This window comes from Pan paniscus, chromosome 11 (assembly GCF_029289425.2).
Source record: "Pan paniscus chromosome 11, NHGRI_mPanPan1-v2.0_pri, whole genome shotgun sequence".
In the NCBI taxonomy this organism is placed as follows: Eukaryota; Metazoa; Chordata; class Mammalia; order Primates; family Hominidae; genus Pan; species Pan paniscus.
The window spans coordinates 90,403,723-90,425,482 of record NC_073260.2 but is presented as its reverse complement, the minus strand read 5'-3'; the positions used below and the strand labels follow the sequence as shown (position 1 = coordinate 90,425,482).

The following is a 21,760-nucleotide window of genomic DNA, read 5'->3' as shown; positions in this document are numbered from 1 at the left end:
TCCGGGCGTGTGGAGCGCGGCGCCATGACGTCAGACGCCCAAAGGGGTGGGGCGGTGAGGGGAAGGAGGAGGGAAGTAGGACTTCAACATGGCGGCTGCGGCACTGGCGGTGGCTACGGTGACGGCCTGGCCCGGAGCGGGCAGAGTTGGAGGTGGTGGCGTTCGCTCTCCTTAGGGGCTGTCGGGAGCTCAGCGGGGACCGAGCCTGGGAGGCCGGCCGGTGCCAGCACCTTTCGGCTTCTGAGACGGCGGCAGCAGCGGCATTCAGGTGAGGGGGGCCTCCCTCTGGGGGAGGGGGAAGAGGGGCGGAGTTGGGGGAGGGGGGCTGGTACTGGGAGACTGGGAAACGGGATGGGGGGCCGAGCGAGGTGAAAGGCGCCGGAGCTAGGAGATGGGAGGGAAAAGTGGCCGGAGATCCGCGATTCGGGGAGGATTCTGGGAGAAGGGTCGGAGTGAGGGGACCGGAGTTGAAGGGGCGGAGGGGAAGTGGGATGCGGGAAAATGAGTTCGGATTAAGGAGACTAATACCCTACTGGAAGACAGGCATAGTAGACATCTATCGGGCTGGATTGAGAACTCGGTGGGAACTAGAGGATGTCAGGGAGGGGGACCCAGATTTTAGTAAAGAAGGTGAGTGGTGGGGAGTTGAGGGTGAGCTGGGGACGTGCGGTGTAGATTTAGTTCTCCCTGAGGCAATGAGATTGGGGAGAAAAGGTGGAGACTAGACCAGAGGTGAGTGATCTTTGGGGATCTCTTTGGCCTTGTCTGGTCTTCTCCAGGTATGTTTATCCGCCTTTTTTGTTTCTTGGGTGGAGGCTTACCTATACAGTCCACCTGGGCCTCAGGAACCGCCCCAGTCTTTCTTGTGGAACGTCAGGTTCATTTATTTGAGCTATATCAGTGATCTTTGACCTTTGTTGCCAAATGTAATTGTTTCCAGACTAGCGTCTTAAAAGTATGGTTGGGCATAAAAATACGTTTTATGTTAAACTGAAAAAAAAATTGTTACTTTTAGTCACCATGCAGTGTTGCGAAACCAGATTTGGTAATTTAGTTAAGTATTACGTATATTCTGTTCTAACTTTACTCGTTAGTGCTTTGTCTCTTCAGTTATTAGCATTTGAGAATATGAATAGATATGATGGATGTTTTCCTTTTTAATTTTGTCAGATTTGATGGTGGGAAAAACAAGATACTTAGTCTTTAGTGATATATAGTTCTTTCTAGTTAATGTCCCAACCTAAACTAAAAGTTTCCGTATTGGCCGGGCGCTGTGGCTCACGTCTGAAATCCCAGCACTTTGGGAGGCCGAGGCGGGCGGATCACGAGGTCAAGAGTTCAAGACCAGCCTGACCAACATGTTGAAACCCCTTCTCTACTAAAAAGCCAGCCGGGCGTGGTGGCAGGCGCCTGTAATCCCAGCTACTCGGGTGGCCGAGGCAGGAGAATGGCTTGAACCTGGGAGGCGGAGGTTGCAGTGAGCCTAGATCGCTGCATTGCACTCCAGCCTGGGCAACAGAGCGAGACTCTGACTCAAAAAAAAAAAAAGGTTTACGTATTATGGCAAAGAATGTGAAATGTGTCAAGTCTTAAAAGAATTACATTGTCCGCATTAACTTACTATAAGTGAAATTTTATTAGTTAAATTTTTGTTTCTAGTTTGTTCTATTAATTCATGGTGTTTATTAAATACCTACTGTGTGTTGCAATAATAAGAGTCATTATAATTACGGAAATGCTAAACTTAATGTTTCTTTAGTGAGTGACCATCGCTGTCATTGCACAGCAGATAACTTTACTAACCTGCTAGAACCTCATTGGAAAAAAAACTTTTTTTTTTGTTTGTTTCTTTTTATTTTTTTCCAGAGGGAGTCTCGGTCTGTTGCCCAGGCTGGAGTGCAGTGGCGCGATCTTGGCTTGCTGCAACCTCCGCCTCCTGGGTTCAAGTGACTGTCCTGCCTCAGCCTCCCGAGTAGCTGAGATTATAGACACCCACCACTACGGCTGGCTAATTTTTGTATTTTAGTAGAGACGGGGTTTCACCATGTTGGTCAGGCTGGTCTCGAACTTCTGACCTCAAATAATCCTCCAGCCTTGGTCTCCGAAAGTGCTGGGATTACAGGCGTGAGCCACCGCACCTGGCCTGTTTTCTTTTTTCTTTTTTTTTTTTTTTGAGACAGAGTTTCGCTCTGTGCCCAGGCTGGAGTGCAGTGGCGCAATCTCAGCTCACTGCAAGCTCCGCCTCCCGGGCTCGCCATTCTCCTGCCTCAGCCTCCTCAGTAGCTGCGATTACAGGCGCCTGCCACACACCTGGCTAATTTTTTAAAATATTTTTTTAGTAGAGACTGGGTTTCACCGTGTTAGCCAGGATGGTGTCCATCTGCTGACCTCGTGATCCACCCGTCTTGGCCTCCCAGAGTGCTGGGATTACAGGCGTGAGCCACCGCGCCCGGCCTTTTTTATTTTTATTTGTATTTTATTTTATTTTTTGAGACGGAGTCTCCCTCTGTCGCCCAGGCTGGAGTGCAGTGGCGCGATCTCGGCTCTCTGCAAGCTCTGCCTCCCGCGTTCACGCCATTCTCCTGCCTCAGCCTCCTGAGTAGCTGGGACTACGGGCTCCCGCCACCACACCCGGCTAATTTTTTGTATTTTTAGTAGAGACGGGGTTTCACTGGGTTAGCCAGGATGGTCTTGATCTCCTGACCTCGTGATCCGCCCGCCTTGGCCTCCCAAAGTGCTGGGATTACAGGCGTGAGCCACCGTGCCAGGCCTTTTTTTTTTTTTTTTTTTAATGAAGGCAAAGGAAAAAAATTAAACTCTGTAAATATAAAAACTTCTTCAGTTTCTTTCGTTTAGTATTTAAGACTGATTTCCTAATCATGGCATTTCTTCTGTGTATTCTTCTGAAATATTTTTTCATTTTGATTTTGAAGACAGTAACAGTATTCTGAAAAGATAATAATAGATCTGTAGACAAGTCTCATCAATGATTGTTAGTGCATTTTTTAATTAAAATTTTTTTTTTTTTGTAGAGAAGGGGTCTCTTATGTTGCCCAGTCTGATTTTGAACTCCTGAGCTCAAGTGATCCTCCCACCACAGCCTCCCAAACTGCTGGGAGGCATGAGCTGCTAGTGCACGTATTTTTGACTGGCGAATGTCACATTATTTTGTGTATCTTTTAACTATGGTATTTAAGGATCCCTGACGTTTATTTATTAATTAATTAATTTATTTTTTGAGATTGAGTCTCGCACTGTTGCCCAGGCTGGAGTGCTGTGGCGTGATCTCAGCTCACTGCAACCTCCATTTCCCAGGTTCAAGTGATTCTCCTGCCTCAGCCTCCCAAGTACCTGGGATTACAGGCACCCACCACCACGCCCGGCTAATTTTTATAGTTTTAGTAGCGACGGGGTTTCACAACGTTGGCCAGGCTGGTCTTGAACTCCTGACCTCAAATGACCTACCCGCCTCGGCCTCCCAAAGTGCTGGGATTACAGACGTGAGCCATGGCGCCCAGATGGATCCCTGACGTTTAATTCAGTGACTAAAATTCTTATTATTTTCAGCATTATAGTTGAAATATCATTAGCCTTGAGTGTAAATGCCAATATTACAAGCTTTTCGTGTTCATTCTTTTTTCTTTTTTCTTTTCTTTTCTTTTCTTTTCTTTTCTTTCTTTCTTTGTCTTTCTCTTTTCTTTCTTTCTCTCTCTCTTTCTTTTCTTTTCTTTCTCTCTCTCTCTCTCTCTCTCTCCTTTCTTTCTTTCTTTTCACTCAGTCGCCCAGGCTGGGGTACAGTGGCTCGATCTCTGCTCACTGCAAGCTCTGCCTCCTGGGTTCACGCCATTCTCCTGCCTCAGCCTCCTGAGTAGCTGGGACTACAGGTGCCCACCACCACGCCTGGCTAATTTTTTGTAGTTTTAGTAGAGATGGGGTTTCACCGTGTTATCCAGGATGGTCTCGATCTCCTGGCTAATTTTTTGTAGTTTTAGTAGAGATGAGGTTTCCCCGTGTTAGCCAGGATGGTCTCGATCTCCTGACCTCTTGATCCGCCCATCTCAGCCTTCCAAAGTGCTGGGATTATAGGCGTGAGCCACTGTGCCTGGCCCCTGTTATTTAGTTATGTTATTGAATGTATTGAGATTTTTCAAATGTAGATCATTTTAAGAGTAATCTTTTTTCCTACAGATTCATTAAAAATATTTATTCATCATTTATCAGGTGGTTTTCTTTAGACAGTCTTTCTCAAGAAATGCAAAAAGGTAATACAGAGTGCCTTAAAACATTAAATAGGCCCGGCGCCGTGGCTCATGCCTGTAATCCCAGCACTTTGGGAGGCCGAGGCGGGTGGATCATGAGGTCAGGAGATTGAGACCATCCTGGCTAACACGGTGAAATCCCGTCTGTACTAAAAAATACAAAAAAATTAGCCGGGCGTGGTGGTGTGTGCCTGTAGTTCCAGCTACTTGGGAGGCTGAGGCAGGAGAATGGCGTGAACCCGGCCACTCCGGAGGCGGAGCTTGCAGTGAGCTGAGATAGTGCCACTGCACTCCAGCCTGGGCAACAGAGCGAGACTCCGTCTCAAAAAAAAAAAAAAACGTTAAATAAACCTTTTTTCTAACAACTAAAAAAAAAGAAAAAAACTCAAGCTGAAAAGAAGCTTAGAAATCACCTGGGTGTAGTTTCCCACACAGAATGGGAATCCCTGCTTCTATACCAAAACAAATGAAAATCCATCCTCTTTTCCAGATTTCTAAGGAAGTAATAGGATTTTTCAGAATTTCTTTTTTTTGTTTGTTTTTTGTTTTTTTTTTTTTGAAACGGAGTTTCGCTCTTGTTGCCCAGGCTGGAGTGCAATGGCGCCATCTCAGCTCACCGCAACTGCCGCCTCCCGGGTTCAAGTGATTCTCCTGCCCCAGGCTCCCGAGTAGCTGGAATTACAGGCATGTGCCACCATGCCCGGCTAATTTTGTGTTTTTAGTAGAGACGGGGTTTCTCCATGTTGGTCAGGCTGGTCTCAAACTCTTCAACACAGGTGATCCATCCACTTCGGCCTCCCAAAGTGCTGGGATTACAGGTGTGAGATACCACTCCCGGCCCAGAATTTCTTATAGGAAAAGTATGTTCAATTAGAAAAAAGAAGCAAGCAGAGTAGTGCTCTTCCAACCTGTAACATACAGTGTCCTGTAACATTAGAAAATAACTTGAAGGTAACAGTAATATTTTCCTATGAATCGAGAGTTACGATTTCAGGTTTTAGAAATTTTAGGTGGAAGTAGCAAGATTCACAAAGGAAAGGGTGCTAACACTGGGTATGTACTAATGAGCCAGGATTGTTAAACACTTTCTTTCCTTTTTTTTTTAGATAGTCTCGCTCTGGGCTGGGCGCGGTGGCTCAGGTCTGTAATCCCAGCACTTTGGGAGGCCGAGGCGGGCGGATCACAAGGTCAGGAGATCAAGACCATCCTGGCTAACATGGTGAAACCCTGTCTCTACTAAAAATACAAAAAATTAGCCGGGCCTGGTGGCGGGCACCTGTAGTCCCAGCTACTCGGGAGGCTGAGGCAGGAGAATGGCGTGAACCCGGGAGGTGGAGCTTGCAGTGAGCCAAGATCGCGCCACTACACTCCAGCCTGGGCAACAGAGCGAGACTCCGTCTGAAAAAAAAAAAAAAGATAGTCTCGCTCTGTTGCCAGGCTGGAGTGCAGTGGCACAATCTCGGCTCACTGCAACCTCCACCTCCCAGGTTCAAGAGATTCTCCTGCCTCAGCCTCCTGAGTAGCTGGGACTACAGATGGTGCGCCACCATGTCTGGCTAATTTTTGTATTTTTAGCAGAGACAGGGTTTCACCATGTTGGCTAGGATGGTCTTGATCTCTTGACCTCGTGATCCTCCCGCCTCGGCCTCCCAAAGTGCTGGGATTACAGGCGTGTGCCACCGCACCCAGCCAATCCTTTTTTTTTTTTTTTTGAGATGAAGTCTCGCTCTTATTCCCCAGGCTGGAGTGCAATGTTGTGATCTCGGCTCACTGCAACCTCTACCTCCCGAGTTCAAGCGATTCTCCTGCGTCAGCCTCCCTAGTAGCTGGGATTACAGGCGCCTGCCACCACGCCTGCTAATTTTTGTATTTTTAGTAGAGATGGTGTTTCACCTTATTCACCAGGCTGGTCTCGAACTTCGGACCTCAGGTGATCTGCCCACCTCGGCCTCCCAAAGTGCTGGGATTACAGGCGTGAGCCACTGCACTCGGCCCTGTTAAAACACTTAACATAATCTCAGTTCTTGGCCAGACACAGTGGCTCATGCCTGTAGTCCCAGCAGTTTGGGAATCCCAGGCGGGCAGATTGTTTGAGCCCAGAAGTTCAAGACCAGCCTGGACAACACAGTGAGACCTGTCTCTACAAAAGTTACAGAAAAATTAGCTGGGATTGGTGGTTCATGCCTGTAGTCCCAGGTACACGAGAGGCTGAGGTAGGAGGATCACCTGAGCTCAGGAAGTTGAGGCTGCAGTGAGCTGAGATCATGCCCCTGCACTCCAGCCTGGGCAACAGAGCAAGATCCTACCTCAAAAGAAATAATCTCGGGTGGGTGCTGTGGGTCATGCCTGTAATCCTGGCACTTGGGGAGGCCCAGGCAGGTGGATCACCTGAGGTCAGGATTTCAAGACCAGTCTGGCCAACACGGTGAAACCCCGTCTCTACTAAAAAGACAAAAATTAGCTGGGCGTGGTGGCAGGTGCCTGTAATCCCAGCTACTCAGGAGGCTGAGGCAGGAGAATCGCTTGAACCTGGGAGGCGGTGGTTGCAGTAAGCCTAGATCATGCCACTGCACTCCAGCCTGGCTGACAGAATGCATCTCTGTCTCAAAAAAAGAAAAACAAACAAACAAACACATTCAGTTCTCACACTTGAATTAGGTAGGTAGGTTGTGTTATGCGTGCTTTTTATGTATTGAGGAAACAGGATCACAGAGGTTGTGTAACTTAACTAAGGTTACAACTAGGTAGACTGAATTTGAACTGAAATCTGTCCAACCTCAATGCCTATGCTGCATTCTTTTATGCCATTTTGCCCCTCTTAGGTGGTCACAGGACCATTCCAATTCCTATAAGGTATAAGCACTAGTTTTAAAGTAATACCATTGTGAACTGCTTGTTCTCATTGAAATAATAGTGTAACTGGAATGATAAATAGTTCATTAAAATTTTAGTCACATTATGTCATCAGAATTCTAGGAGGAAATGAATACCTGATTATTTTGTACTTCACAAAATAAACTGGATAAACTGGATAAATGACTGAAAGTTTCTTTTTTATATTGCTGAGTCAGATTGGATCCGGTTCATTAAGGGCCAAAATTTGTATTTGGCAGTAATCCTCATGTGTTCTCAGAATGCTTGATTGGTCATTATCAGTTGCTTAATGCTTACCAAACACTTCCAGTGTTTTGAGTCACTGAATTGGCTCATGGTAATTGTTAATCTTGTGGTTACTGAGTCAAGAGCCAGCAGTGTGTGTTTTGGCTGCTTCACTTCCTCCTCAACACTTGATATTGTCAGATTTTAAATTAATTTTTTTTTTCTAATCTGGTGGGTTTGAAGTTGTATCTATAGTGTTTTTTATCAGCATTTCCTGAAGCTGGGCATCTTTTCATGTATTTTCGTTGGTCATTTGTGCTTCTGCGAAGTGTATATTCAATTTCGTTGCCTATTTTTTTTGGTCTTTTCTCTTTTTCTGATTCATTTTTAAGAGTTCTTTATATATTCTGGATACTAATTATTTGTTAATTTATAGGTTGCAAATATCCTTTCCCAATTTGTGACTTGTCTTTTCATCTCTTCATAGTCTTCTGGTGAGAAAAGCTCCTAATTGTAATGAACTGAATTTTTCAGTCTTTCATGGTTTGTGTTTTGTGTTTTTTTTTATTTTTTATTTTTTGAGACGGAGTTTCGCTCTTGTTGCCCATGCGGGAGTGCAATGGCGTGATCTTGGCTCACTGCAGCCTCCGCCTCCTGGGTTCAAGCAATTCTCCTGTCTCAGCCTCCCGAGTAGCTGGGATTACAGGTGCCTGCCACCACGCCCAGCTAATTTCTGTATTTTTAGTAGAGACAGGGTTTCATCATATTGGTCAGGCTGGTCTTGAACTCCTGACCTCAGGTGATCCACCCGCCTGGGCCTCCCAAAGTGCTGGGATTACAGGCGTGAGCCACTGCGCCCGGCTGGTTTGTGCTTGTTGTATCAAATTTGGGAAATCCTTCTTTGCTGCCAGGCATGTTGTTTTAATAAATACAGTAGTATACCTATCTATAATGTGGTATATCTCATCTGACATTTATTTCCAATATCTGCTTGATTACAAAGGCAGACTTCTTAGAAGTTGCTTTCTTATTATCTTTGGAGTTATAGGGCCACAGGGTTTTGAAAGGAGGTTGGATTGTGCCTTACATGTGGGTTTCATACATTGTCCAAACTGAGACACCAACAGATTTGTGAATGAGATGTGCATTTTATTAAATGTTAATGTGATTTGACAATGAGACCTTTCTTGTGTGGACAGTATTATATACAATTGATAGTGTGTCATTCAGTCTAAGCTGTTAGCACTTTCACTAAAATATATTCAAATTTTTTTGATGTCTAGTTTTTACAGTGTTGGGCTTTATCAAGAATAGTTGTGGATTGTGGAAGAGCTGATATGGAAACATCTTAGAGGAACGTATTTTGCTTTTTTTTTTAAACTCTGTCCGGTTCCTTGGACTTGTGTGTCTCCTATCTTATCAAGAATAATTGTAGATTGTGGAAGAGTTGATATGGAAACATCTTAGAAGAATGTTTTTTGCTTTTTTTTTTTTTTAAAAAAAAACAAAACTGTCCAGTTCCTTGGACTTGTGTGTCTCCTATCTACCATTAAACCCTTATGACTTAAGGTATATGTATAAATACATATATACACCTTGGTGGCATTGATTTTTCTATGTTGTGTATTAAAGCTGCTAAAAAACATTTTTTCTTTTTTTCAATGAGAAGACTAGTGATTACTTTGACTTTAGGAATTATTCTTCTAAGGAGTCAAGTATTTGATCTGGGCAAGGATCACACTGAAATATAAAACATCTGAGTAATTTGGGTTCACTAAAAAAAAAAAAAGAAATGTAAAAACAACCACCAGATTAAAAATACACTACAAATACTGTTTACAACCACCAGATTAAAAATACAACACAAATACTGTTTATTTATACAAATAGTATACCTTTGACATTTATGAAAGGCATACTCTTAGATCATTGGGAATCCTTACTTATGTAACTATCATAGTTTATAGTGTCCTTCATGAAATACAGAAAAGTGTAACAGGAAATTTTTAGTTACCATCAGATTTGATGGGTAAATAGAAGAGAGCAACAAAGTAAAGCAATTTGAATGCTAAACTTAGTCTTCAGCTTTTTTTTTTTTTTTTTTTAAAGAGATGGGATCTTGCCCTGGTACCCAGGTTGGTCTTAAATGCCTGGCCTCAAGTAATTCACCTGCTTCGGCCTCCCCAAGTGCTGGGATTACAGACGTGAGCCACCATGCCTGGCGCTTTCAGCTACCTTTAACTTCCTGCCTTTTTCTGTTGTTTGTTACTACCACTGGCCTATTCCAGCCTCCTTTAGTAACCTATTGGAAACTCAAGATTAGTCTGTCTTGGGCTGGGTGCGGTGGCTCATGCCTGTAATCCCAGCACTTTGGGAGGCTGAGGCGTGTGGATCACCTGAGGTCAGGGGTTCGAGACCAGCCTGGCCAACATGGTGAAACCCTGTCTCTCCTAAAAATAGAAAAATTAGCCAGGCATGGTGGTGGATTCCTGTAATCCCAGCTACTCAGGAGGCTGAGGCAGGAGAATTGCTTGAAGCCGGGAGGCAGAGGTTTCGGTGAGCCGAGATTGTACCATTGCACTCCAGCCTGGCCGACGAGTGAAACTCCATCTCCAAAAAATAAAAAATAAAAAAGATTAGGCTGGCTTTGCCTGTCTTTTGCTTCATCTCATCATCATGGTCTTGGTCCCAGGTGGGGTTTGCATCCTTATTGGTAAGAATGGAATCTTCCTAATCCTAAAATCTTTCTATAGTTTGGAAGTGTTAACATTTCCTTCAGTAGTTTCATGGGGAAGGATATGGGCAGTAACTTCCCCATTTCTTTCTTCTAGTAGATCATTATATCTTTTTTTTTTTTTTTTAAAGACAGAGTCTTGCTGTGTCGCCTAGCTTGGAGTGCAGTGGTGCGATCTTGACTCATTGCAACCTCCTCCTCCAGGGTTCAAGTGATTCTTTCACCTCAGCCTCCCGAGTAGCTGGGATTACAGGCATGTGCCACCATGCCTGGCTAATTTTTATATTTTTAGTAGAAACGGGGTTTCACCATGTTGGCTAGGCTGGTCGCAAACTCCTGAACTCAAGTGATCCATCTGCCTCATCCTCCCAAAGTGCTGGGATTACAGGCATGAGCCACCGCACCCGGCCGATCATTATGTCTTATAGGATACCTCATGAGAGAAGTGATCTGGCTGCATGGGTGGAATTCAAGGTCAAATGGTCAGCCAAATTAAAAATCACTGCTGGAGCAGACTTTAGGGGTAGTTTGTGAACTTTCAAATTTGGAAATTATTATTATTATTATTGTTATTTTTTGAGACGGAGTTTTGCTCTTGTTGCCCAGGCTGGAGTGCAATGGTACAATCTTGGCTTACCGCAACCTCTGCCTCTTGGGTTCAAGCAGTTCTCCTGCCTCAGTCTCCCGAGTAGCTGGGATTACGGGCGTGCTCCACCATGCTCGACTAATTTTGTATTTTTAGTAGAGACGGTGTTTCTCCGTGTTGGTCTGGCTGGACTTGAACTCCTGACCTCAGGTGATCTACCTGCCTCAGCCTCCCAAAGTGCTGGGATTACAGGTGTGAGCCACTGCTCCTGGCCAGACATATTTAATTCTTTCATCAAAGGTTTATTATATTTCCGAGATATTCTAGCCAAAGGAAACAAACTTAACTTTTGTTTTCTGAAAATACTTTAGCAAAAATAGAAGGGAGAGGATCAGGAAAAATAACTAATGGATACCAGGCTTAATACCTGGGTGATGAAATAATCTGTACAACAACCCCCATGACACAAGTTTACCTATGTAACAAACCTTCACATGTATCCCTGAACTTAAAAGTTAAAAAAATTTAACGTTAATAAAATCTTAAACAAAAATCATGGAAGGTCTTTAATTGTTTATGTCGTGTCCTATCCATTTTCTTGAAGAAGAAATATTAGCTAGTTCTTGTAATTTATTTATTTATTTTTTGGGGTGGAGTCCCACTCTGTCACCCAGACTGGGGTGCAGTGGTGTGGTCTTGGCTCACTGCAACCTCTGCCTCCTGGGTCCAAGCGATTCTCCTGCCTCAGCCTCCTGAGTAGCTGGGATTACAGGCCCTTGCCACCATGCCTGGCTAAATTTTTTATTTTTAGTGGAGATGGGGTTTCACCATGTTGGCCAGGCTGGTCTTGAACTCCTGATCTCAGGGGAACCACCTTCCTCAGCTTCCCAAAGTGCTGGGATTACAGACTTGAGCCACCATGCCTGGCAGTTCTTGTAATTTAATAGGGAATCTTTTTTCCTTTCTTTCTTTCTTTTTTTTTTTTTTTGGAGACAGGGTCTCGCTCTGTTGCCCAGGCTGGAGTGCAGTGATGCAGTCACAGCTCACTGCTGCAGCCTTGACTTCCTGGGTTCAGGTGATTCTCCTACCTCAGCCTCCCGAGTAGCTGGGACTGCAGGCTCATGCCACCATGCCTGGCTCTTTTTTTTTTTTTTTTGTATTTTTTGTAGAGATGGGGTTTCATCATGTTGCACAGGCTGGTCTCAAACTCCTAAGTTCAGGTGATCCACCTGCCTCGGCCTCCCAAAGTGTTGGAATTACAGGTGTGAGTCACAGTGCCCAGCCTGCTCTGGATATATTACTGGCATTATATTTAGTGGAAGAGCATATATATATTAGAGTAATGGAGATTTATTTCATTTAGTAGTATAAGAAATTATGTTTAGGTGCAGTTCTAATTTGAGACATTCTGTATCTGTCCTGTCTGATATGTCTCCAACATTGACAGTGGAGATATAAAACATTTTCATCAGTGTAGAAAGTTCTGTTGGACAGCACTGTTGTAGGTCAGTGATTCTCAAAGTTTTAGTGTGTGTATGGATAACTTGGATGTATTATTAAAATGTAGATTCTGAGTCAGTAGCTCTGGTGTGGGCTTGAGAGTTTGTATTTATTTGTTTATAGAGATTGGGTCTTGCTATGTTCCCCGGTCTGAAACTTCTGGCCTCAAGCAGTCTTCCCACCTTGGCCTCCTAAAGCACCAGGATTGTGGGTGTGATCCACTGTGTCTGGCCTGTGTAAACTTTAAAATAGTGTCTTTAGCCATGAGAGATTATATTGTAATGGCAGAACTCTGGACAGTGAGTTGAAAGATCGAAAGTTGTAGTTCACTTTTTCCACCATCTTGAAGCTTTTAGAGGCCTGCTGGGAATAGGACTTCTAAAAGGCAAATATGTCTGGAAGGCTGTGGTCCAAGGCCATTTTTTGTTGGCTATAAGTGGGGTCTCCAGAATCAAAGAGAGCACACAACTGTTTTTAAATCGAAGGTGTTTATGCCTGAGATGAAACTGAATTCTGTTTGGGCAAGAGATTTGTGCTTATGTATACAAAGCAAAGAACAACACAGTGACTCCTGGTGGCAAACCAAACAAAACCAGAGTAATCTGTGGAAAGGTAATTTGCGCCCATGGAAACAGACATGCCAAATTCCAAAGGAATTCTTCTTGCTGAGGCCATTTGGACACAGAATTCGCGTGATGTTGTACCCCTCAAGGATTTAAACTAATAAAAAGTAAAAGTGGATTTGTGAACAAAAAAAGTCCTAGTTCAGCTTTCCTGTTTAAAAACCAACCTCTCTCAGCCTTGGATTTTTTTTTAATTAAATTTTTTTTTTTAGTGATGGGGTTTTGCTGTGTTGCCCAGGTTAGTCTCTAATTCCTGACCTCAAGTGATCGTCCCACCATGGCCTCCTAAAGTACTGGGATTACAGGCATGAGCCACGGTCCCCGGCCTGTATAAACTTTTTAAATAGTGTCTTTTGCTATGAGAGCTTGTATTGTAATGGCAGAACTGTGGACAGTGAGTTGAAAGATCTAAAGTTCAGGCCAGGCGCGGTGGCTCATGCCTGTAATCCCAGCACTTTGGGAGGCTGAGGCGGGTGGATCATGAGGTCAGGAATGTGAGACCAGCCTGACCAACATGGTGAAACCCCGTCTCTACTGAAAATACAAAAATTAGCCGGGTATGGTGGCGCACGCCTGTGATCCCAGCTACTCAGGAGGCTGAGACAGGAGAATCACTTGAACCCGGGAGGTGGAGGTTGCAGTGAGCCGAGGTCACGCCACTGCACTCTAGCCTGGGTGGATAGAATGAGACTCCATCTCAAAAAAAAAAAAAAAAAAAGATCTACAGTTCTAGTTCATCTTTCCAATTTTAAAACCAATCTCTCTCAGCCTTGAACTCTTTTTTTATTTTTCAATTTTCTTTAGAGATGGGGGTCTTGCTATGTTGCCCAGTTTGGTCTCAAACTCCTGGCCTCGAGCATACCTCCCACCTTGGCTTCCCAGAGTGCTGGGATTATAGGCATGAGCCACCAAGCCTGGCTAATGTATTTTTTTAAAATCACAAGTTCATAATGATATTTATTATTTGTTTAACTTTTAGCCCCTGCAAAGAAATATAATTTAGATTTTAGAATTATAGGACTTTAAATATTTTGCCTTTCCTCTTTTATATAAAAATATTAGTTCTTTACAACTATAATTACTTATTTTCTATATTGGACTCATATAAAAAGGGTTTTAAAATAGTAATACTGCTATTATAGCTGATAAGTACAATCTAAAATCTTTGCTATTCTTTATGTTCTTAAAATACTGTGTAAGGGAGGGCCAGGAGCAGTGGCCCACGTCTGTAATTCCCAGAACTTTGGGAGGCGAGGCAGGCACATCACTTGAGGTCAGGAGTTTGAGAACAGCTTGGCCAATGTGGCGAAACCCCATCTCTCTACTAAAAATACAAAAAATTAGCCAGGCGTGGTGGTATGCACCTAGAATCCCAGTTACTCAGGGGGGCTGAGGCAGGAGGATCGCTTGAACCCAGGAGGTGGAGGTTGCAGTGAGCTGAGATCACGCCACTGCGCTCCCGCCTGGGTGACAGAGTGAGACTCTGTCCCAAAAAAATAAAAATAATAAAAATATTGTGTAGGGGAAGCTCTCAAACCACGTTCTTCCTCTACTCTCACACCACCACAACAATCATCAACACAGAACACATCTGTGACCAGAAGTGTGGGGGTTTTTCACCTCTGCACCAAGCAGTGGACACCAGCTCGGTGTTCTCCAATTCAATTCAGGTTGGGGGCTCAGTCTTCAAGACTGCCTGCACACCCCTGGACACCAGTTGCATGTCTGGGGCCCTGGATCTTATGACCCACTGTCTTCATGTTGGTATTCCCACGATCCCCTCTTTGGGTTTGGTTAATTTGCTGGAGCATCTCACAGAACTCAGGGAAACACTGAAATTTATTGGTTTATTCTGAAGAATCTTACAAAGGATATAGATGAAGGGATGCATAGAGCAAGGTATGGGGGAAGAGGTGTGGAGCTTCTATACCCTTCTTGGGGCACCACCATCCAGGAACCTCCAGGTGTTCAGCTATCCAGAAGTTCTCTGAACCCAGTCCTCTTGGGCTTTTGTGGAAGCTTCATGATGTCAATATGCCTTCTCTCAGGGTATGGGGCAGTCCCCTCTCTGGGGAGGGTGTTAAGACCCACAATCAGAAAGGTGGGGAAAGATTATAGTCCTTTCTTGGGGCAGGTGAAAGTAGGGCAGAGGAAGAGGTTTTGTTTCCTGAGACCTGCCCCTGAGACCTAACACACCCAATATTGTATCAGAAGACTGTAACTAGGGCTATGGGAATTATGAACCAGGAACAGTGGATGAAAACCAATATATGTCATAACACTACAAATATATTTTACTGATGTATACAATTAGAATACTGAGTTCTAAAGTCACTTCAAATAATTATATTCTCTGGTCATTTTACTAATTTTCTGTAAAGTTAGGTTTATTTGTTTCATTTTATATTCATTTTGAGGGCTAAAAAATTATATTGCTAAGAATGTGTAATAGCTATTTTGAAAAGTTGGAATACAGAGATGTATAAAAAGAAAAATTTTCTCTTTTTTTTTTTTTTTGAGATGGAGTCTCGCTCTGTTGCCCTGGCTGGAGTGCAGTGGCACAATCTCGGCTCACTGCAAACTCCGCCTCCCAGGTTCACGCCATTCTCCTGCCTCAGCCTCCTCAGCAGCTGGGACCACAGGCACCTGCCACCATGCCCGGCTAATTTTTTGTATTTTTAGTAGAGATGGGGTTTCACCGTTTTAGCCAGGATGGTCTCGATCTCCCGACCTCGTGATCCTCCTGCCTCGGCCTCCCAAAGTGCTGGGATTATAGGCGTGAGCCACCGCGCCTGACCAATAAAAATTTTCTTTAAGCCACCATTGGAAATATCCACTATTAGAATATTTATATAAAATATTTGTGGAGCTCACATTTATTGAAAACATTATGCCATGTGTTCAGATTGTTCTAAGCACTTTGTATGCATTATCTCATTTGATCCTTACAATAACTTTATGAGATAGTTACTATTATCTCTATTTTATTTTTCTTTTTTCAGCCAGTCAAATTTAGCAGTGGGGGGTTGTATACCAACTTTAGTAACACTGCTATGAATAAGTTCTGATGAGCCACTACCATTGGACCAGCCTGTTATTCCCATTTGATTGATTAAAACTCAAATGTTAACTTGTACAAGGGATACGTAACCTAGTAAGTTGCAGAACTGAGACTTGACCCCTGACAATTCTTGCTCAAACTCACTTTATTCATCCCTGTGTATTGTTTTTATCTTTTTTTCTGTGCTTACACATACACAGATTTTTTTCTTTTGTCTTTTGAGAACAGAGATTTTTTTAAATATATTTCATACATTCAGGTAAGTTTTTTTTTTTTTCTCTAACAGTGTCTTATAAGAAGTTTTTGATTTCATTGAAGTCCCCTTTAGTTTTTCCTTTATGGTTTGTGCTTTTGGTGTTATATCTAAGAATTTTTGCTTAATCTAAGGTCAGAAAGATGTTCTCTTCTTGAAGTTTTATACTTTCAGGTTTGACTTTTTTGTCTATGATTCATTTTGAATTAATGATATATGACGTCATATGGATGGAAGATTTTTTTTGTTTGCACATAGATATCTATTTTAGCACTTTTTGTTGAAAAGATTACCCTTTCTAAAATATTTTGTCCATGTCTATATTTGGACCTGTTCTATTCTATTGATCTGTTTGTCTATCTTTATGCCAGTATCACACTATCTTGATAATTGTAGCTTTATAATAAATTTTGAAACCAGAAAAGAAAGTTTCCCAAAGTTGTTACGACTGTAGAGCCTTTGGATTTTTCTTTTTTTTTTTTTTTTTCTGAGACGGAGTTTCACTCTTGTTGCCCAGGCTGGAGTGCAATGGCGCGATCTCGGCTCACCGCAACCTCCGCCTCCCAGGTTCAAGCGATTCTCCTGCCTCAGCCTCCCGAGTAGCTGGGATTACAGACATGTGCCACTATGCCCGGCTAATTTTGTATTTTTAGTAGAGACGGGGTTTCTCCATGTTGGTCAGGCTGGTCTCGAACTCCTGACCTCAGGTGATCCACCTGCCTCGGCTTCCCACAGTGCTGGGATTACAGGCATGAGCCACCACGTCCGGCCAGTCCTTTGGATTTCTATACAAATTTTTTGGTGTTTTTTTTTTTTTTTGAGACAGAGTCTCACTATGTTGCCTAGGCTGGCCTCCAACTTTTGGGCTCAAGTGATCCTCCTACCTCAGTCTCCTGAGTAGCTGCAACTACACAAACACGCTACCATGTCTGGCTCCATATGATTTTTAAAATTAGCTTGCCAAGTTTCTATAAAAAGCTGCTGGCTTTTTATTTATTTATTTATTTATTTGAGACCAGGTCTTGCTCTGACTCCTAGGCTGGAGTGCAGTGGTGTGGTCTTGGCTCACTGCAGCCTCGACCTTTCGGGCTGAAGTTTATCCTCCTGCCTCAGCCTCTTGAGTAGCTGGGACCACAGGTGTGTGCCACTAAGCTTGGCTAATTAAAAACAATTTTTTTTTTTTTGGAGACGGAATTTCACTCTTATTGCCCAGGCTGGAGTGCAATGGCGTGATCTCGGCTCACTGCAACCTCTGCCTCCTGGGTTCAAGCGATTCTCCTGCCTCAGCCTCCCGAGTAGCTGGGATTACAGGTATGCATCACCACGCCCGGCTAATTTTTTGTATTTTTAGTAGAAATGGGATTTCGCTGTGTTGACCAGGCTGGTCTCGAACTCCTGACCTCAGGTGATCTGCCCTACTCGGCCTCCCAAAGTGCTGGGATTACGGCCATGGCGCCCAGCCTAAATAATTTTTTTTAATATAGACACGGTCTCACTATGTTGCCCTGGCTGATCCTGAACTTTTGGCCTCAAGTGATCCTCCTGTCTCAGCCTCCCAAAGCACTGGGATTACAAGCGTGAGCCACCATGCCTAGCTTCACTGATTCTTCAGCTTGATTGAGTCTGCTGTTGAAATTCTCTATTGAATTATTTGGTTCAGTCATTATATTCTTCCGCTCTAAGATTTGCTTTTTATTATTTGTTTCTTTGTTTTCATTTTGTTCATGTATTGTCTTTCTAATATTGTTATTTGTGTGTCTGTGTGTGTGTGTGTGTTTTTAATTGAGATGGAGTCTCACTCTGTAACCCAGGCTGGAGTGCAGTGACACAATCTTGGCTCACTGCAACCTCCACCTCCTGGGTTCAAGTGATTCTCCCACCTCAGCCTCCCGAATAGCTGAGACTACAGGTGTGTGCCACCACACCCGGCTAATTTTTGTATTTTTAGTAGAGACGGGGTTTCACTATGTTGGCCAGGCTGGCGTTGAACTCTTGACCTTGTGATCCGCTTGCCTTGGCCTCCCAAAGTGCTGGAATTACAGATGTGAGCCACTGTGCCCAGCCAGTTATTTGTGTTTTATTATAGTTCACGGACCTTCTTTAATAGGATTATTTATTATTATTTTGTAAAAATTTTTATTAAAATTTTTTTTTTCTTTTATAGAGACGGGTTTCACTATGTTGTGCTGGTCTCAAACAGCCGGGGCTCAAGCAGTCTGCCCGCCTTGGCCTCCCAAAGTGCTGGGATTACAAGTGAGAGCCACCACACCTGGCCAAGAGGATTATTCTGAATTCTTTGTCAGTCAGTTCTATAGATCTCCATTTCTTTAGGGTTGTTTTTTGGCATTTTATTAGTTTTCTTTTGTGGTATCATGTTTCCTTGGTTCTTTTTTTTCTTTTGAGACAGATTTTTGCTCTGTCATCTAGGCTGGAGTGCAGTGGCACGATCTCAGCTCACTGTAGCCTCTGCCTCCTGGGTTCAAGTGATTGTCCTGCCTCAGCCTCCCCAGTAGCTGGGGTTACAAGCATGTGCTACCATGCCTGGCTAATTTTTGTAGTTTTAGTAGAGATGGGGTTTCACCATGTTGGCCAGGCTTGTCTTGAACTCCTGACCTCAGGTGATCCACCTGCCTCAGCCTCCTGAAGTGCTAGGATTACAGGCATGAGCCACTACACCTGGCCTCCTTGATTCTTAATGATCTTTTTGTCCTTGTGTTGGTTTCTGTGCATTTGAGGAAGTAGTCATCTCTTTTAGTCTTTACCAATTCATTTCTGTGAGGAAAGACCTTCACCAGTCAGCCTAACCTGGGGTTCTGGATGGGTCAGCTGGTAGTATCTGTGGGTAAGCAGGGCTTGCTGCTGGAATCTCTGGTTGAACTTGGTAGCTGCCCATACTCTGAGGTTAGGTGGGGCTTGTTCTCTGGGGTCTGAGGCCAGTGCAGGTCTGTTGGCTGGGCTCTGAGGTTAGGAGGGGCAGCTGGCTGGGCTCCATGTTTAGGCCAGGCTGCTCTGTGACTGGGGAGGGCTGCAGGCTGTACTCTGGAATTTCCCCGGTCAGGTGAGGCTACAGGGTATGCACCATAGATGGGTGGGACTATAGGCTGCATTCTGCAATCAGGTGGGGTTGTATGTTAAGTTTTGCTGTTGAATGGGGGCATTGGCTGAATTTTTTGCCTGGATGGGGCTGCTGGCCCTGCTCCAAGGTTAGACGGGTTCTGTGGCCAGGCTGCCTGGTTGGTCCTGTGGAGTTGGAGTTTCAGCTATACTATTAGGTGAGGCCATAGGCTGTGCTCAGCTGAGGTCAGACTGGACCACTGGCACAGGACCCAAGCCAGGCAGAATGTTGACTGTGCTTGTTGGATAGACATGCCGCAGATGGGCAGAGCTGGTGGTTGGGCTCTCTGGTTGGGTGAGGCCACTGGCAGGGATGTGGTCTCATTGTCATGATTTGCATACTGTTTGCTGTGAGCCCCACCCCCTTCTTTGTTCCTAGCTGACTCCAGTGGTCTAGCCCTCCCATTTCTTCCCTATGAGGCAAGACAGACATGGATCTCCTGGAAGGCACCCTGGAAAGCTGGGAAAGTTGGGGAAGCTGAATGTCTGCCTTGGGCTCTCTTTTTCCCACTGCAGAAACTATAGGCCCAGGGGATCACTCTCTGGCCCCATGTGGGCCTGGTGAGGGGCGATGCAGTCAAAAAGTCAAGCCACTCTTACCCGTCTAATGTGGCTTTTGGTATTTGTACTCCAAGGGAGTGCTTAAGCCCTAGGCTCTGGAATTTTCACAAAGGTGTTCTTGTCTGTGGATAATTACTAATTGACATTTCTGTGATAGTGACTAGAACCTGGACCTCCTATTCCACCATCATGTTCTTGGACTCTTTTTTTATTATTTATTTATTTTTTTGAGATGGAGCCTCGCTCTGTTGCGCAGGCTGGAGTGCAGTGATGCGATTTCGGCTCACTGCAACCTCTGCCTCCCGGGTTCAAGCAGTTCTCCTGCCTCAGCCTCCCGAGTAGCTGGGACTACAGGGGCACACCACCACGCCCAGCTAATATTTTGTATTTTTAGTAGAGATGGGGTTTCACCGTATTAGCCAGGATGGTCTTGAACCCCTGACCTTGTGATCCCCCCGCCTTGGCCTCCCAAAGTGCTGGGATTACAGGCATGAGCCACCGCGCCCAGCCTATTATTTATTTTTAATTTTAATTTTTTTGAGACACTATTTCTATTTTGGAATAATTTTAGATTTACAGAACATTTGTAGAGATAGTACAGAGAGTACAGAGAGTTCCTGGCTATCCCTAACTCAATTTTCCCTAATGTTAACCATCTTACATTACCATGATACATTTGTCAAAACTGAAAAACCTACCTTGGTACGTTAGTATCAACTAAACTCTGGACTGTATTTAGATTTCCCGTGTTTTTCTTTCTTCTTCTTTTTTTTTTCTCTCTCTCTTTTTTTGAGACAGGGTCTCATTGTGTCTCCCCAGGCTGGAGTACAGTGGCATGATCATGTCCTACTGCAACCTCGACTACCCCTGGCTCAGGTGATCCTCCTGCCTCAGCCTCCCTAGTAGCTGGGACTACAGGCACGTGCCACCATGCCTGGCTGATTTTTTTTTTTTTTTTTTTGTAGAGACTGGGTTTCACCATGTTGCCCAGGCTGGTCTGGAACTCCTGGGCTTAAGAGATCTGATCCTTCTGCCTCGGCCTTGCAAAGTACTGAGATTACAGGTGTGAACCACTGCACCCAACCCAGGTTTTCTACAATTTTTTTTTTTTCTATTTCAGGATCCAATCTAGGATAACTAAATTGTGTTTAGTTGTTATACTTTCTTAGTTTCTTCTGGTCTGTGATAGTTTCTTAGTCCTTCCCCCCGCTCCCAGTAATTTGACAGCTTTGGGGAAAACTGGTCAGGGCCTCAATTTGGTTTTGTCTGCTGTTTTCCTCGTAATTAGACTGGGCTTGTGGATTTTTGGAAAAATACCTGAGGTAAAGTACCTGTCTCAGTTATATGAAATCAGTATGGACTTGAGTATTTAGTTTATATTTTGGATTAAAGTCCCACATTGATTTATTTTGTTGCTCAAGTTGTTTTATCTTTGGCCATTGAGAGCTCTTTCAGATTGGCCTTGGCCTTAGAATCTGTCATTTCTCCAGAGAATAGGGCTTGTTTCTCTGTTAGTCTGATCTTCATTCCTTTGTAAAGACTTCATTTGTGGTATCTTGATAACTTTTAGGAGCCACCCTTTTAGGAGGGGGTTTGTTAGTGCTATTACGGTTTTATTTTTTAAGAGATTATGATTAGGATGGATAGATGTTTAGTTTGCCAACCTGATCTAATACTTTTAATTTTTGCTAAACAGAATTTGTAGCATTTAGAGCTATATGCTTTAGAATTTTTCATTGATGTTTAACATACAGAAAAAATATGAATGTAAAACATCTAAGTTATGAGGCATAATAATAAACATTTGCAAGCTTATTAGTTGTCTTGAAAACTAGAGCATTACCAATACATTACTATTTATTTATTTGTCTGTTTCTGTCCTATCCTATCCTTTTACTACTCCACAGAGTTAGCTGTTCTCCCGAATTTTGGGTTTATCATTTCCTTCCTTTTATAAACCACATGATATA

The 21,760-nt window shown here is 43.8% G+C and overlaps 1 protein-coding gene across 2 annotated transcripts in view; it reads left to right on the top strand.

Annotated features, from left to right (window-relative positions):
- The first annotated feature begins 9 nt into the window (after positions 1–9).
- Positions 10–21,760, top strand: part of UBAP1 (ubiquitin associated protein 1) — a 73,963-nt gene continuing 52,212 nt past the window's right edge. For both annotated transcript variants that reach the window (XM_008955171.3, XM_008955172.3), the window contains exon 1: positions 10–268. In XM_008955171.3, the coding sequence (XP_008953419.1) occupies positions 25–268 (244 nt within the window). In that variant the 5' untranslated portion in view covers positions 10–24. The remainder of the gene's footprint in view (positions 269–21,760) is intronic.